The sequence below is a fragment of the Trematomus bernacchii genome, unplaced genomic scaffold (assembly GCF_902827165.1).
Source record: "Trematomus bernacchii unplaced genomic scaffold, fTreBer1.1, whole genome shotgun sequence".
Classification (NCBI taxonomy): Eukaryota; Metazoa; Chordata; class Actinopteri; order Perciformes; family Nototheniidae; genus Trematomus; species Trematomus bernacchii.
The window spans coordinates 429726-448159 of record NW_022987828.1 but is presented as its reverse complement, the minus strand read 5'-3'; the positions used below and the strand labels follow the sequence as shown (position 1 = coordinate 448159).

Here is an 18434-nt window from a genome sequence, read left to right as displayed (position 1 = left end):
AAACACACATTTTTACTTAATTCATTCATCTAATGTCACTACACTGACACATATGGTTTTGCATTTTATAATTTTGATTATATATAAACAAGAATGATCTCTGATTTCAAACAAACCCCAGAGAAGAAAAAAACGCATCCTGCCATAAACATATGTGCCTTTGAAGGAAGTTAGTTTATGACTTGAGGTTTCCTTTAAGAAGTTTGGTTGAGTGGACTTCCACCAGGAGCCTCTTCCTTCCCAAATTACCAACAAATCAATGGATTTAAAAAAGTAGGATTGGGAATCTTTTCTCAAACACTCGGCCGCGATGACATAATGATTGTAGCAGATGGAAAGTTCTGAGCAGAAATGGAGGGAGGAAGTTTATTTTCCCTGGGCTGTAGAGGAGACGCTCAGTCCTAAATTCCTTACATTTTATTACGCATTCAAAAATAGAAGATGTCAATCTCATCGGACAAAAACGAGAAAGATCAAGGGCTTGCTAAGCTTTGTTGTAGTAGCAGCCAGCATCCTCTTTCATAATCCAGTTGCCGCTCACTGTTCTCACGCACACACACACACACACACACACACACACACACACACACACACACACACACACACACACACACACACACACACACACACACACACACACACACACACACACACACACACACACACACACACACACACACACACACACACACACACACACACACAGAAGAAGATAACGGTTTTTAAGTTATACAGCAGCTGAGCGAGTTCCCTCTATCCCAGTGACATCCAGGTTGCTGTCTTTAAATAAATCTCCACATAGCATGCATGCCTCCAACCTACAACTACCCTGCCCCCTTAAAAACACCATGAAATAGAGACAGAGGACACACTGTTCTGAGAGCTTTCTGCCTTATTAACAGGATCTCCTCAGGAAGCAGGAGCCCCCCGCTGAGGGTGGGCGAGCTCTCCAGGGTGGAGAAATCTCTTGCTGACATTTATCCCCATAACATTCCCTAAATGATCATCAGCATGCAGGAAGTAGGAAGCCAGATTCAAAGTATTGGATTAAAAAGGAGGCATGGACTTACTAGTGCTGCAGGTCGGAGGCTGTTTCCAGGGGGCTGAAAGAGGGGGCACTCTGCAACAAACCAAACAAAGAAGTCATTGATAGATCCACAGGAAGGTCTCCTCCAGCTAGAACAGAGGCAGGAGCATTAGCTATGGTCAGATTCTCTCTTCTTTTCCTCTGCGCCGCTCACTCTCCGCTCTGGGTTTATGTCTCGAGCAGCCGGGGTTCTTAGCTTCTCTGGACTGGGCTTGGCATGGAGGAGTAAAGCGTGTGTTTTGGCCTGCATGCAAGTTGGAGAAAACAAGCGGCAGTGAGGAGAGTGAAAGGGGGGGGGAGTGGGCGTGCAATCGGTCAGGGGGCGCCCATGCAGTGAGGGGGCTGTCACAGGCTCAGCCAATGGGCTGCTGTCTCGCAGTGAAGCCGTCTCTTTTGTCTGGTATTGAGTCACACATTACCAGTGGACCAGACCGGGGGACAATTAACCAGCTGGTGGTGTAAGCAGGCCGAATTACACACACACACACACACACACACACACACACACACACACACACACACACACACACACACACACACACACACACACACACACACACACACACACACACACACACACACACACACACACACACACACACACACACACACACACACACACACATTGTAGAAACAGATCATTATAACAATGTTATAAAGACAAAGAGCACAAACACATATACAAAAGGAAATAAGCTGCAAGCACGAAGTGAGTGAATAATGTTTGAATGGACACAAAAGTAAAAGTAGTGCATGTTTCCAAGCAGATATTATCCTCAAAACACTGGCGTGGTCTCTCAGCATGTTAGCACCCACTAGCATTTTGAATGGTTTAGTGCAAACTAATTTTAGCCCACTGTTTCTGTTGCTTTCCTCTTTTCAGACGTCACAGCAGGTAAAAATAACAGACGTGACACGGGCACTATGAATAAGAGCGCAAGTGTTGTTTGCAAATACGATTGCACAATCCCCATCCCAGCCAGCCTGGCCCTGCTGTTAATACCACATCCACTTCCCCGCGGCGCGGCCAAGGCTCCGCTTCCACGCACCGATGTCCAGACATGGAGCATTCTCCACAGCCACAACATGCCTCTGCACTTAGTTGCCAGGGCAGGATGATCATTTATAACCTTTCAGAATAAATGCCGATCTTTACAAGAGCAGAACATCAGGCTGCCAGGTCTATAGTCTCATCTATTTATAAAGCCAAATGTTCCATGTCGGCTCGGGGGAACACGCCAGTGTCATTGAATAATCTGCAGCTCTTCCTCCACTTGTATCCCCCCTCTTCAACTGATATCAGGGGGAGAGGATAGTGTCCTCTTGCATCCCCCTGGGTAATTGGGCTTAAACACACACAGCATCAGTGGAAAGTAAACAGGAAACAAGCATGGAAGGCTCTGGAGTAAAGGAATCTTAATCTGGTTATTTACAAGATGCCTGATTAGTGTCACTTAATGAACTTTTTCTTTATATAAAACAGTTTGGAACGAATCCTACTCTGATGTCCTTTAACATCCCATACAGTAGCTGTGAGACACTTTTTAGGAAGTTTATGACATAAAAGGAGGACATAGAATAAAGAGATATGCCAAAACTGTTATCAGATAAAGACACACATAAAGGATGGACCTCTCTTAAAGCGGTGAAATATCGAAGCTCTCAATGGACAAGAGCGCAGGCGTCGGTGAGTCAGTGGAACACTGATGACAAAGTTTCTGCAGAATTTCCTGTGCATGTTTCCTAACAGGTGTCTACTCAGAGCCGCTTTCATATTCAAAATAGCGATCATGAGTAGGTCATGGTAACATGAATCTCATTCTTTCCAGACAACACCGTATTTGTGTTGATATGTACTCATGAAAACAAACAGCTCCCCCAGTGTGAAGGGCCTGTTATAGCCGTGAGCGCCCCTCCCCTCATCTCCGCTAAATGCTTAAAGGTAACAGGCTAAGTGTGCAGCAGAGGTTAAATATGAAAGCACAATGAGCTGGCGGGCTTACAGAGTTGCCTCCTTTAGAATATGTCAGGTGGCGGTGGATGGTGTGTGTAACTCAGCGCTGAGACAGTGTGGCAGCAGCCCCCCGCGTCAGCATATGCCCGACAGATGGAGTCACTCTGTCGGGTGCAGGGGGCTGAAATGCTCTTCCTGACCGGAGCTATGCGTGGAATTCCAGCTAGCCATGTATATCGATGAGCCTATGTATGACCGTAACTGTCACCGAGTGTGTTTTCCGACTTAACCCAGAACTTGTTAATATTAATCAAGAGGACCATTACTGTGATTAATACACACAGGTGTCAGTCTCACTCAGTGGCTATTAGGTGACTGGGAGTGGCCGCTGCTGGACGAGGAATGATGATTTGACAGGAGGGGGATAAAGAAGAAGAGAAAATAGTGCAGTCTTGTTGGATTATCTACTGTGTAACTTACACTAAGCTCGCTCTTTAGAGGCATTTAGTTGACAACTGGCTAATTAGCAGTGGGAAACCACGAGAAGATGTTCTAAAGATGTGGGTCAGAGGAACTGTGAATACTGTCAATATGCTTCTCCTTCAGATTTAATTAGTAGAAGTTAACAGGTTAATAATAAGAACCATGGTTATAAAAGTTTCAATTTTTCAATTTTAATTATACGTTTAGTTGAAGTTACAGTAGTGACAACAAATATGCTGTCTCATTTGTTAGTGGTGAGATAATATACCAAAACATTTAAACTTAAAGGAGTTTACAGACATTTTTATCAGTTTTTTTTAACCAGGCAATATCGTATAATTACAGTTTTTCTTAAAGTACTGTCGATTTTTTTATTTTAGTCAAAATGTGTCTCTACTTTATTTAATTTGAGTTTACTATAAACGTCCTGATCAGAACAAGACCTAACTGAAGAAGAAGAGAAAACAGTCTTCATTTAGTCTTTAGAGTGTTTTTGCTGGTTTTAGTTTAGTTTAATTTACTCAAAATATTGTATTTTTATATAAGTTTAAGTTTGTGTCTGTTAGAGGAAAGGTGTAATGTCAAGAAGCGGGTAGCTACATATGCATACACAATACATTGTTTAAAAACTGTGCTGTGTTTTATTTTCGGTAGAGATATATTATACCAACAAATAAAACTGAAGGGAGTTTACATAGATTTATATGGGTTTTCTTTAACAGGCAATATCGTATCAGTTCAGTTTTTCTTATAGGATAATGTTTAGATTGTTTTGATTGCTTATATTTGTAATAACAAACCTGATAAGACTAAGACCTAACTGAAACAGAGCCCTGAAAGGCCTATCTCTCTGTTCAACCACTGAGCACTGTGGTCAGCAGCCATATCACCCCTTCAGTAATACAGACTGAGTACCGATATGTCAATCAAACTCCAATGAGCCAGAGTGTCTGGCTGGGCCTTAAGGTCAAATACTGCGCATACCAGGTGCAGCTTTAGAAGTGACTTTGACATTAAACAGGAGCCAGTCATCAAGCCTGGCAAACATCCAGGCTGCCATGAGACAGAGTCCGCCCGGTTGCCTCCACTGCTAAACCTCCTCCACATATACCCTAACCTGGAACAGGAGACCCTGCCTCTGCGTCTGGCTGATGCTAGGACATGACCTCATGTTGAGTTAGTGGTGCCACCTCATATGATCCAGGGTGTGGCGGTGAGGAGAAGCAACATCTGCTTGTGGGCGGCCAGCGCCACACTCAGCTGGTGCCAACCGAGGCCCGAGGCATGGATTTGGCATGACACAGTATACTGCTGGAACATGCCTGTGCCCGCTTGGGTATTTTGGTTAATAAACCAGATAGCAGACAGGCAGCAATTATTATATCAAGGCCCTGGGATTCTTTGGAGACTGATGCAGCCTCTCCAAGTGAAGAGTGACTTCTGGACAGTGGTGGAATATAGCTAAGTGCCTTTACTTAAGTACTGTACTCTCAAGTAGTACGTACAGTAACGATTTGTGTCCTTAACTTTATAACTAGGTATTACACCTTTCACTTCTTCTCCACAACATCTCAGAGGTGAATATTGTACATTTAACTATGTTTCTTCTAGTAACAGCTTAATTCGATATGTGAAGCCCCCTTCCTGTCCAGTGAAAACCATGTAGCTTATCTCCAAATTTGTTGAGTTTGAATGTTTGTGATAAACTGAAAGAGGAAGTGTTCCTTTATGGGATGAGAGAAATATCCTACTTTTAATCTAAACAATTTTAAATGCCTTTAAGAAGAGTTATGAAAATGCAGGGCTGATTTTCTGACACAAATCCTCAATTGGTACATAGGGGTATTTGAAGGAAAGTGAACAAGCTACAAACATACACAGATTTAATTGAATATGGAGCATTTCTGTAGTTTAAACTACATACAAAAGCTGTGATATTGATCCAAAAACATCACATAAAATGGTAAGATACTGGCAGGGTAATCTTTTTACATATACCTACCACAACTTACTACTGCTTATACCTTGGATACTTGAACTTCAATTAGCTGATAATATTTAGATAATTTGACTTAGATAAGGGTTTAAATACAGAAATGGTACTCTTAGTATAGTGTTGTGCTTTACTTTTACTTCAGTAAAGGATATGAATCCTCCTTCCACCACTGCCAGGCTCTTTAGTGTTATGATATGTTCTGTAGCTGGCAAAGAGCACATACAAAATGAACAAAACAATGTCTTTCTCTTGGGTGTTGAGTTAACAACATTAAAAAAACAGGGATGCCACAGTTGGCAAGAGATACAAGAGCCTGTTGTAAAGAAAATAGGACCGTGAAAAACAGCACTGATCATTTAAGTGATTCTTCATCATGGACACCTACTGGAGTATTACGAATGTTAATCAGCAATCAGCCTTAGTAAATATTAGTTATTGAAATTGCACAGAGCTAAAGCCATAGATAATGTCAGAGCGTTTTCTGTTGTCTGAGCTGTTGCTCACTCAGCATCACAGACAGATACATTGCTGACACTTTTAAAGAGGTCTCAAATAGATCTTTATAGAACACAACCAGACACAAACATTCTTTTAAATTGTATGAAGGAATGATAAGGAATGAAAGCATCTATATAAAGGGCTTTAAAAAAAAAGAAAAAAGATTGCTGATATACGTAAATAAACAGTGAATTTTTCAAGGAAAATAGCAAAAAATAGGGATGCATAAAATCAGTAGGAGTCTCATTAGGCCCCGTTGATGGGACACATGGTAGTACATTTAGTTCAAGAGGAAACGCGTTTCCTCTTATACATGCAGTCACTTTTTGATGTGCTTGATAAATAAAGACAATATTCAGAAAAATATTGCAAGTGAAGTTGGGAACTGGAGTATCCTTACAGACAGACACAGTTTGTTTAGGCATTATTTGAACATGGATGTTATCACATGCAATAAAATATACTGCCATTTTTAAGACATCGACCACTTACCCCTTTCTCAAACTCCATCTCTGAAAAGAATTTATACCAAGGCTCATTCTTTACATTTACATCTTCTGGATTTACATCCTGAGTCTAGGGGCACGGCAACGAGAAGAGGAGGAGAGAGACAAAGAGAAGACAGTTCAGACAGGACAGAAAACACACCAAGAAAATGAGAATAATACATATTATATAGTTTGGCTTATGTTTGTACCCAACACCATAAATGATCAGCAATACTATAGGTGTTTTCATTAAAGGTGGGGTAGGTAAGTTTGAGAAACCGGCTCGAGATCGCTAGAATTTGAAAATACACAACCAGAGAAAATCTGCCACTTCCTTACAGAGCCCCTCCTCCAACACACACGAACGCGCACATGACCAATGAGGGCACGAGATAAGTTTGTGCACAGATGGAAGGCTGACAGGCAGGTAGGCCATCCAGTTATTTAAGCCGGGCCGGCTAAAATGATTGGTCGTGCTTTTTACAGTATTACGGCTTCCACAGATGACATTTTTTTATGGATTTTTTGTCAAAGCACTTAAGATATTCATTGCTATCGGGATGTTAAGAGCATTCCATGGAATATAACACAAAGTGTATCTCGAGCCGGTTTCTCAAACTTACCTACCCTACCTTTAAGGAAGCTAGCTACGGATTTTTTTACATCACAGTAAATAAAAGGATAGGTTCAAATGTATTATTTTCGTCGAAAGACTATTAGTAATAAGTAATATAAGTAATAGTTTGCTACTTTTGAAAATCGCCTAATGCTTTCTTGCAGAGAGCTAGATGAGGAAATTGAAACCACTGTCGTCTGTTTGATAAATATGAAGCTGCAGCCAGTTGCCAATTGGCTTAACACAAAGACTGTAAACGGGGGGAAACAGCTGTAATCGTTAAAAAAATCCTCATACCAGCAGCACATATAAATCACATTTGTTTAATCTGTATAAAAACCTGAAGTTCTGTTGTCCCAGTGAGACTGCTAGGCAACCAACTGACACTGAAGGAAGTCCCTTTTTTCCAGCCAACTACAGTAATAGTCTGGCACAAAACTGTAATAGTCACTTTAACAGTTTGGTTTTTGTGATAAAACAAACAAGGTCAACCACATGTTGGTTTCCGTTTCCCCATTGAGAGTCCAACTTGAGGGGTTTCTAAAATGAATTTCAACCAGTCAGAACATTTTTTTTTTTATTATTCTGACAGGACACTAATGCAGCATACATTCCTAATATTAACAATAGTGAAACATAATTCTACTTAATCCGTGATTAAGATTTAAAAAGGTTCTTTCTTGGCTCATGCTACACCCCTCTAGGTTAATTTGCTGGTGGCATCAACCTACTCATGTAAGTCTTAACACGAAAGCAGATAAGCATATTACCCTAAATGTCAAACCATTCCTTTGATACAATATATACACATTGGTATTTGGTACAAGTACTGTATACACTGTATATTAATAAAGCTACAGATCACTGTACTTGTTTCTCTTATACATGCTACAGTAGTACTATGATTCCAAAGTCTACTTAAGTACAAAGAGGGATTTTTTAAATAAATGGCCTTAACTTTGGTTGAGAATTAATTCGATTTGATGGCTTAAAGGTGGGGTAGGTAATTTTGGAGAAACCAGCTCGAGTGCGCTAGAATTTGAAAATACACAACCGGAAAAAATCTGCCACTTCCTTACAGAGCCCCTCCTCCAACACACACGAACGCGCACATGACCAATGAGGGCACGAGATAAGTTTGTGCCCAGATGGAAGACTGACAGGCAGGTAGGCCATCCAGTTATTTAAGCCGGGCCGGCTAAAATGATTGGTCGTGCTTTTTACAGTATTACGGCTTCCACAGATGACATTTTTTAATGGATTTTTTGTCAAAGCACTTAAGATATTCATTGCTATCGGGATGTTAAGAGCATTCCATGCAATATAACAAAAAGTGTATCTCGAGCCGGTTTCTCAAACTTACCTACCCCACCTTTAAGCCTCATATTAACCTCGGCTGAAGTTTTAATGCAATTTTGCAACTTTCCTATAGGAATTGGCTTGGACAGTATTGACAGGAAGTCAAATGTAAGCCACCATGAACTGTTTCAATGGACATATGGGTATATCAGGGTAATGCATTAAAATAGGCTGGTAAAAAACCCTGTACCAAGTCCTTTACTCAAAAGATGATGTTAATCAATCAGAACTACATATTTCATGTTTTCATTTTATTCTTACCAACAGGCAAATACTGATGACGACCAATGAACATTTTGAAGATAATCTTAACCTGTTTAGCCCTGAGCCTGTTTTTCAGGTCTCAGGCTCGAAAATGACATTCCCAGAACAAATGACCATATCTTCCCTTCTAAAAGGGTTAAATTAATAATCTTTTTCCTCAAAGTAATGATAAACCTGTGAGTTGGATGTAGAACAGTCAGAACAATGTAGATGTTTTTTATTTTAAAGAAAATTCAGATTGAACATAGTAAAAAACTGTAAATTATAGTGTCCGTCCAAATATTATTGTTTACTTATAGTGAAAACTACCCTTGGATGATGGTAAGGTAGACTAAAAGCTTTAGGAATCCAAAGTACAACATATAATAAGTACCCTGTATCAAGATTGATGCAAACCAAGTGACATTTGACCTTTTTAGAGAGGTTTAGCAAAAAAAAACTCCACCTCTGAGGTGATTTGGGTGGAAATGGGGGTTTTACCGTTTCTCTGGAACCCATTGGTCGATTTTGATGATTGACATCTCTTTATGACCGTTAGAGCCAATAGAATCGAAGGGGAATCTCCCCTCTCACTAACATGGCACAACAAAAATGTGGGGGCTTCGCGCATGTAGTTTTGCATCAGAGCGAACCTACACTCTAGCTCTGACATCTGGAAATGGAAAAGCAGTTTTATTGCTCATGGATTATCAGAAATCATTTCAAAGGGACACAGACACATTGGATTAACCTATGGATTATCGTTTTTATCGTTTTAATGCCATTGAAGACCACGTTTGACCAGACTACGACACAAGGTAAACCATGTTAGCATTTTTAGCTACCTAGCGCCACATGTTTTGATGTCTGTTTTTGTTTATAAAGTCGCGATTTCGTATAATTGAGTGATAATGAGGGTACCCTTCGATTCTGTGTCACCTCACGATGTGAAACAATGTCATGGATGTGCAGAAAAGATAAATAATAAGGTTTTGTGAGTGAATTTCGGTGCAGTAATCTGTTAGCATCTTTAGCTCGTTGCTAATTCAGAGGCTCAGCGTTAGCATTGTGGGTTTTATTTAAAAAAAAAAAAAAAAAATGATCAGTTAGATGAGTTTCTTCCCGTTACATGGATATAAAACATTCATAGTTTATTAAATGAACATGCCCTCAGACACCGTTTCCTGCAAGATGTTGCGGCAGTGCCCCGGTACCGGGGTCTCTCGGGCTTAACAGGTTAAAATATATATTTTTGTGATGTCCTAAGGTAGTCAGTGCCAACACAACTTGAAGCTTCAGAGAATAAAAATAATAGACCTGACGTAGAAAATGACCGGCTGACGCAACAAGAACACTGACCCACAGTAAGTGAGCTTGTGATTGAAAACAACATTCTTTCATTATTGTGCAGGAGTCCCAGGATGAACTGGAGCGAACTCTCTCTAATGAGTGTGCCACCGGGATCCTGGCTAACAACATCTACTAGCTTGACGTAACAGAGCAGCAGACAGACAATCATTTCATAATCAACTACTTCATCACAATACTGATCACCTCCATGTCCTATATTATGTAAGAAGGAAATGTGATGAGTGTATGTGTTCTCCTTTTGGTAATTACTGTATAACACTGTAGATCTTGCCAATTATATAATTATATGAATATTATATTTAACAAAGCTCATCCTGAAGTGACAGTTTTCAAGGACACTGAAAAATGTCGTGCCAACTGATTTAGCGCAAACTGCTAAGGCTTGCGAAGACGGTAAAGAGCTCTCTATAAACACACACACACAGGATGTATGTATTGTGTCTGCTCTGGGATCCTCTCACACCGAGCTGCTTCGGCCCAATAACCTTAAATTGAAGAAAGGAAGACAATGGCTATCCCTGTAAGTGATACCCCCTGCTGCCAAGCAGGATCATCTGTCACCGCAACAGGACACCCTTTAGGAATGCGGTGCACATGGTGAATTCAGACTACACATAACGTCGCCGCCTGAGCTGTTAGTGAAGCTGCCACCCGGGAGCTCGGATACAGAGGTGGTAGGTGGGGGGTGTGCATGAGGGCACAGCTTACACAACATGCACACAGAGAGAAGAGTAGAGACAGAGAGAGAGGGAATCAGGCGGCTAACATACCTTTCTCTCCAGCTTCAGCACCGACGATTTCCCTGGCTCGTACTCGAAGATGCTCTTGGGCTCGGCGCGGTACTTCCTGGTGTCTACCTTTTTATCCGGGGGCTCCCACTCGTTCCTGTGGAGAGGCGGGTGTGAGGGAGGGTTGGGGTGTGGGATGGAAGAGAGCCAATCCTTATCAAGTAGTCTCCATGGCAACCAGCAAAGGCTAAGATGTTTTTTTTTTTATTCAAACATGACGTGCGCCCTCATTATCCCCGCTCTCTCTCTCCTCTCCTGTCCCTCACTTCCTCTAATGATGATATGACAGAAAATCCGGTCGAGCCAAATTGGTAATTCGATAAGGTAAACAAGATTGGACCCAGTGACATAAAACAGAGCGTGTCATTTCCTGGGAGAATTTCTTACTGTAACAGGCAGCCAAGGCTACATTTACTACTAAAAAGACTGGAATAAGACTCTTAAATAGGACATCTAACACCTATTATGGCGTCACAATAAACACTTTCTGTAATGACATTCTTTCTGAGAGTCAGAACATCTAGCAGCATTTTCTTTACATGTTTCACAATGCCCCCCTACATACATAACACCGGAGGAAAGAGGAAGGTCAGTCCTCAACATGTCATCTGCAGCTCTAGTGGGCAACAGTTTATCCTCCATCACCTGTCCTCCATCATCACTCCATCACTCATTTTTTAGAGCAGATCATTTTGTGTCGGTGCTGACATGTGTATGTGTTTGATGAGGGGAGAGACTAATCACACCTCCAGCACAAACAACATGCTTGTGAAAGCCGCCTGGGACAAAAACAACAACAGGAGGAAGAAGACATTGTTTTTTGACCTGCTCTGCACTCGGGCTGTCCTTGACTTAAAGAACACTTATTAATGTAGTTAATTGACAGATCTGTGAAACTTTACAAAGAATTGTGCGAAAGCAACCCTTTATGTCTTGTGTTAACCAGTTAATGCTCATAATAAGTCAAAAAAAATGTAAAATCTAAAACTAATTAAACAAAGAAATATAAGTCGAATAAGACTAAAGTGACCAATTATTCGACTCATTGACTTAAAGGGCTTCCTAGCACTGTAGGGAAATAAACAATGCAAACTGTTCATCAAAAGTTTTTTCTGAAAGTGACTTTTAGGTCATGCTGTTAGAACATTTAATTACCACAAACATCACAGCCTGGTTTGATATCACTGGAACACTTTTAAGAGACAGACATAAATATCATTTCTCTTCTTAGAGTTATATTCTTGGTGATTGATATCAGCATTCTGAGTTGTAAACAGCTCCTTTCTTCACTAACAATCCTGAACAGTGCTGTGCTTTTGTGTTAAACACCAAAGTGAATGTCATAAGGACGGTTGGAGCAGATGGAGGATGCTGACCTTTTGGCAGAGGGTTTGAGGGAAGAGGAGCGCGTTGGCACGGGCATCGAGCGGCCTCTTGAATCCATCTCGGCGTCACTCTTAGAGCGCGGGACTGCTCTCACTGGAAACAGGCACACAAATACTGACGGTCATTGAAGCATCAACTGAAATATTACGGATGATTAAGAAGAGCGGATTGTGTTGGATTCATGAGTGTCATTTTAGATCATTCTCAACAAATACTAATAATGGATGATTTTGTTTTTGTATGAAAGCCAAAACTCACCATCTTCCAAGTAACCAAAGGGAGTGGGACAATCATCTGAAAGCAGGGGCAAACAACAGCCAAAATGAATTTACAACAATCTGTAATCTGTTACAGGAAAAATAATGAACATAGCCCAAACCTAAATAATTCACAAGGCATTAAAACCACTCTTTTCCTGTGTTTTCCTTCCTGCCTCACACCTTCCATTAGGCATTACAGATTCATCAAACACAATCAAAGTGTGTCGAATCAAAGCACTTTACTGGAAGCATTACTGAGCTAAAAAGGGATGCAAGCATCGATCAAGGCTCTGAATAAGTAATGCTTTGTACAGCAAAAAGGTCACGATTGCCACGTTCAAACTTATCTCTGAATAAGTAATGTATTTCTGTGTGACATAACATTTAAAGGGTAAGTCTCAACTACACATTGTGGTCAAGCTTAGACAAACCAAACTTTGACATTAGTAGATGAAGCTTGTTAGGAGCGGTACGCAGTCTGAAGGTTGTGTAGTGCCTGTAAGACCAGGCACAGGGCAGTACAGACTAAAGTGCAGGTCTGCAGCAGCATCTAGTGGCTACCAAAGCACGCTACATCCAAAGACTGCTCATGCTCTTGATGATGGCGTTTATGACATGTTTGAAAAATAAAGATTATTCACATCAATCAATTATTTGATGGTTAACAGCAAATACAAAAAAGCCATGAGTAATTGCTACAATTTGTTAAGTGAAAGTAGAATGGCACTACCAGGTTTCGTGCATCATCCTCCTCAACATGACTTATCAATGCTGTAATTAACCAGATGAGTATGTTTGAATCAAGATTTTTAAAGCCTAAACCATTGTTTTGTGAGAGTATGAATTAGAAACTAACCCACAAACGTTGTTTTTAACGACATGGCAAAAACATTTAAGGGTTACTCCAGCAATTTGATATGATAATTCTATAAAATTGGGGGACTTACAAGAGACAGATTCTGTCAAAATGTATGCAGCAGAAGCTGAGATATCCTGATTTTTCCCCCTTAATAAAAGCCACAGAAACACTGACTACATTTCCCATAATGCAACTCTCAAATGCCAACCGGCAGTTTGTAACTACGAGTTATTTTCCAATCATGTGGACCATTTACGTGTGTAATTCCCTCCCCCTTTCAAATCTGTCTCTATAATAGACTAGCACTGTTGGACTTCTTCAGGGTTCTTACTTTGAACAAGTAAACTGACCCTCATGTGGCAAATTAGTGGACTGTCCCATATAATACGTTAAAAAAAGTGTACCTCTAACTGTTTTTGTACCAGCAGAGATTTGGATATAGTAGGAAAAGCCTATGTGTCACTAATAACGTTAATGATGACTCTGCTCTATTCAAGTGAGGCAGTGGGTCATGACAGACTGACAGTGAGCCAATACGAGACTCTGACACAGAAACAGCTAAATGGAATTCAGCCATCACTCATTTGATCCTTTTACACCTGTGCTTTTCTTAATGTCACATGTCATATTTTCTGTAAAATAAAGCCCTTTAAATCCAAAAGCCTAGTGATGTAGAAAATGTCCCAGGACAGCAACACAGGAAGTGTGCACGAAACCTGCAGTTCATATAAAACGGCGCTATGTTATGGAACGGATGTCGGGAAAGATTAGGTAAAAGCCTTTCAAATACTTGAGGCCATCTTTAAGATATTTTATTTTTCACAGGTTAAACACAGCTCAAGTATTTGAAAGGGCCGAGGATGGCTGCAGATCAGTTATTAAGCCAACAAGAGTGGAGTCACTGTCAGCGGATACCTTTCGATTTCATCTGAATATCACAGTTCTCGGGGAAAATGTAGGTGGGACGGTAAGGGTTTTCCTCAATAGCCTCTGAGCACAGTGATGGAGAGACAGAGGACAACATGACAAACAAACATATTAACACACACATATAGAAACACACACAGGGCTTGGACAACAGCACAGGAACATGATAGACAAAACTGATCCCACATACAAAAAGTAGATTTGATAAATGTCTCTTACCAGGTATTTTGTGGATCTGTTTGAACATTGTCTTGTACCAGTCTTTGGACTTATCTGTGTTCTGAAATGGAGATGTGGAGACTTTTCATTAATAGCTGAGGATGAACAATTAGCCTGAGAGGTAAATGAGAAAACAACTCAATGGTACATCTTTCTAAGTCTGATCTAAATTGTTTTCTCTTGTGACATATGAACAGGTGAAAAGAAAGTTTTGGCAGATGATTTGTTTTTATAGGATAATTATTTGAGTTTGTTTTTGTAATACTAATTTGAGCCACAAGAGGCTTACCCCAAGTTATAAATAGGAGTAAAAGTATTCATATTGTCTTCAAAGAGTTTCAATTTCTCTTTGCAATCTGAAAACAAAGTAAACACATATTGTGGATAAGCAGGTTTGGTTATTTATTTTAATCATTTAAACATACATTGTCACCCGCCTAAAAAAATACTTCTTTTCCCCAGCTGTTGACATTTCTTGAAAAACTTAAAATCATTATATAAGAGTAGAAGATTTATTTTCATGTGATCATAAATCAATAACACAGGAGAGAAAACAATTTTGATCGATTAAAACAGTTATTACCAAATCAAAGAAACATTTCAGAAATACAGCACAAATCAACAACTGACTATATTACAAACACGTTTGGTAACATGCTTTAAACAATGTTTTTACTGTTACATCAAAGACCCATTTATCATATGAACAAAACACCCTCTAAACATCCGCAGTGAGTAGATTTATCTTCATCTGACAGGCGGTTGTGTTGCTTACCCGTACAGGCACAATGGGCTTGTTGACAGGACTGAAGTCAGGGGAGTGCAGAGACAGCCGCAGCCTCTTCAAGTCCATATCATCCGGACTGACCGAGTCCCTCCCCGGATCAGGGCTTTTGTCCCTTTCTGGGGTTGGGTCTGTGACAAAAACACATCAGTAAGCCAGACAAAAGTTCAAAGAGCATTTACAGTGAAATGACTCATGACACTAAAGTATTGCATTGAATTACAAGACATTAGATATACAGATAATGTGGGCTGCGTACAGCAAATGACAGGCAGGATGAAATTAAAATACAAGCATGAAGGACAAATAAGTGTAGATGTGTGTTAGACCTGAGGCCTGTACTACGAAGCCGGTTTAACATAACCTGGATATGTTTGAGTTACCCGGTTTACCTAATCCAAAACAAACGCGATCTCGCTAAGCGGTCCTACGACGCTGGTTATCAACTCGTTAACTCAAGCCAGGGTTTCTCTCTCCAGCTGAGTGTGCGTTCACATGAAAGGGGCGGGGTTAGCAACATTTGACCAATCACAAACATGGACAAGCGTACTGACAGCGCAGCGTCATACTTCCTGAATGTAAAGTGAACTATAATATTAGACAAATATGAAGACGTTAAACTTTAAACATCCATGACTTAAACACTTTATCCAGGATAAAAGCCACATAGTTGAACCTGCAAGGGGAATACAGCTGGTAAAAAAAATTATCATTCATATCACATATCACATCATAATGTATCATATATTTCCTTATCTGAGTCAGCTTCTTGAGCCGCATCTGGCCGTGCAACACTTACAGTGTCACATACTGTATGCAGAAGTATTATTTTAAGCAACACATTAAGTTGACGAAACACTCGAGTCAAATGTAATTAAAGTCAGATCCACTCGTGTCTTAGACGGGGCAGTGATATCATAAACCTGTTGATGTACGCATTCAAACACTTTTTCTTTTACCAGCTGTATTCACCTTGCATATTTGTCTAATATTATAGTTTACTTTTCATTCAGGAAGTATAACGCTGCGCTGTCAGTACGCTTGTCCATGTTTGTGATTGGTCAAATGTTGCTAACCCCGCCCCTTTCATGTGAACGCGCACTCAGCCGGACAGAGAAACCCTGGCTTGAGTTACCGAGTTGATAACCAGCGCCGTAGGACCGCTTAGAGATATCGCGTTTGTTTTGGGTTAGTTAAGCCAGAACTCAAACATATCCAGGGTATGTTGAACCGGATTCATAGTACAGGCCTCTGGTTCCAAAACTATAAACTTTATTACGGGTTTTAACCTATATGGAAAATCTATGGGTACCGCATGTCATGTGCCCCTGATCAAATTCATATTTTGCCTTTTATATATATAATTCACTAGATTTTGCCTCACCGAATGTGTTCTGTACCACAAAAAAAAGTGAATTTATGATAATACAATATCATAAATTGCATAAAAGACTTGACATATATCACAAAAAATGTGAAATATATAGAAAGATATAGTTTCTTGTTTTTGCATGACTGCTTACTACGTGTCACCAAAGTCCTTTTCACCCCCTATTCTCTTGGAACTTTCTGTTGTTGTTCCCTCATGACAGTAAAGCCTTGATAACAACAGCTGACCCCGAGGTAAACACTGCATCACATTATGCAGCATGTGACAGTTGGCCGCATGAATGAGATGTGTCAGGTGTCAAGTAAGTGGATGAAAGTGTTAATCTTTATCTGGCAACAGACACAAAATGAAATCTAGTGTGACGCAGGTCTTAAATTAGCATCATATTAAAAAAAAAAGACAAATATACATAACATAACTCGTAGCCTTGATGTTTCTGTATAGCCTGGGACATTCTTGTCAGCAAATAAACTTTTCAAATATTTTCCAACACATTGACGCATAAAACATGAATCAATCACTTCATCAGGCATGTGGCATTTAGTGTGTCAAGGCAGTGGGAGGGTGACAGATGCTTCAGTTGAGTAGAAACAAATATTGCGCTGTAATAAAACTACGACTGCTGAAATGAAAAATAAATTACAAATAGAAATCAGCAAGACCCCAGTGCATACCTTGAAAATGAGAACGATGCTTTTGTTGCTCTGTGGTGAGAGAAAGACAAGGACAAGCACAGTGAAATGTGACTGAACAGTGAAGCAAAAGTGAGACATCATGTGTGACACAGAACAAGACAAGGCTAATGGATCACAGAGTAACATAAAGCTGGGATGCACAAATGCATGCAAAAGACAGGTGTGCTCACCTCTGTTGTGTTGCAGCAGGACTATGGTGGGGTTCACTGTGCTCGTGCAGGGGTAAACAGAGCCGGAGGGAGACGAGACACAGTTCTGGATATCACTGGACCATAGAGCCTGGTTTTCTTTTATGCTCTCTGGTGAATTTGCCTGAAAATAACAGAAAGTACGCTGTTTAATTAATACAAAGACCTCAAAGTAAACAGATCACACAGCTCTTATAGTAAGATCCTATTGGGTGAAAGTAAACGTACCTTGCACTGAGTGTTATTTACAGGTGGTAAATCAGCTGTGATGTTGCTGCCTCCCTCTGCCAATCCTGCTTTAGAGCTGTCTCCATTAATCTGGCCTGTCCAGTCACCTGAAAAGAGTCCAGAACATTCTCAGTTTGACAGCCAGCGCAGCGGGAATAAAATCACTTAGGATGACACTAAAAAGTACTCAAACCATAACAGCTATCAAATAAATCTCCATTTCTTTCCGCAGGGCGTGAATGCTTTGCTTGGAGGTTTCCATGCACAGAGATGTTAATATGCCCAGGAAAGGGAAAAAAAGAAAAGATACTCCCACAGTTTTCTGAACTTTGTGGTCAGAACAAAGAGTCTATTCAGCGAGCTGCAAAGGCTGTTTGTTCCGATGGCCTTTATATTCTCTACAACAATTAAAGCATCTCCCCAAAAGCCTTGGCCGGCCTCCAGTCTGGTTCCAATGTGCTCCATGTAACAAACAGGCCCACAGTCGCGGCCCCCTGCTCCAAAGTGCAGTGGGCAGGCCACAACAATAAAGCCCTTTGACACTCGCATGAAAATATGAGCAATCGGCCTTTAAGCCCACCAACCGAGCACACACTTCAAAACATGACGACTAAT

General features: G+C 40.5%; 1 protein-coding gene across 1 annotated transcript in view; it reads right to left on the bottom strand.

The window, feature by feature from the left end:
- Positions 1 to 18434, bottom strand: part of LOC117499536 (sorbin and SH3 domain-containing protein 1) — a 47310-nt gene that overhangs the window by 15922 nt on the left and 12954 nt on the right. The window contains exons 5-15 of the mRNA XM_034151974.1: positions 17820 to 17926; positions 17574 to 17715; positions 17383 to 17412; positions 15310 to 15449; positions 14535 to 14595; positions 14304 to 14378; positions 12528 to 12563; positions 12260 to 12362; positions 10866 to 10980; positions 6511 to 6594; positions 1071 to 1120 (exon numbers count right to left, since the gene is read on the bottom strand). Coding sequence (XP_034007865.1) covers positions 1071 to 1120; positions 6511 to 6594; positions 10866 to 10980; positions 12260 to 12362; positions 12528 to 12563; positions 14304 to 14378; positions 14535 to 14595; positions 15310 to 15449; positions 17383 to 17412; positions 17574 to 17715; positions 17820 to 17926 — 943 coding nt within the window. The remainder of the gene's footprint in view (positions 1 to 1070; positions 1121 to 6510; positions 6595 to 10865; positions 10981 to 12259; positions 12363 to 12527; positions 12564 to 14303; positions 14379 to 14534; positions 14596 to 15309; positions 15450 to 17382; positions 17413 to 17573; positions 17716 to 17819; positions 17927 to 18434) is intronic.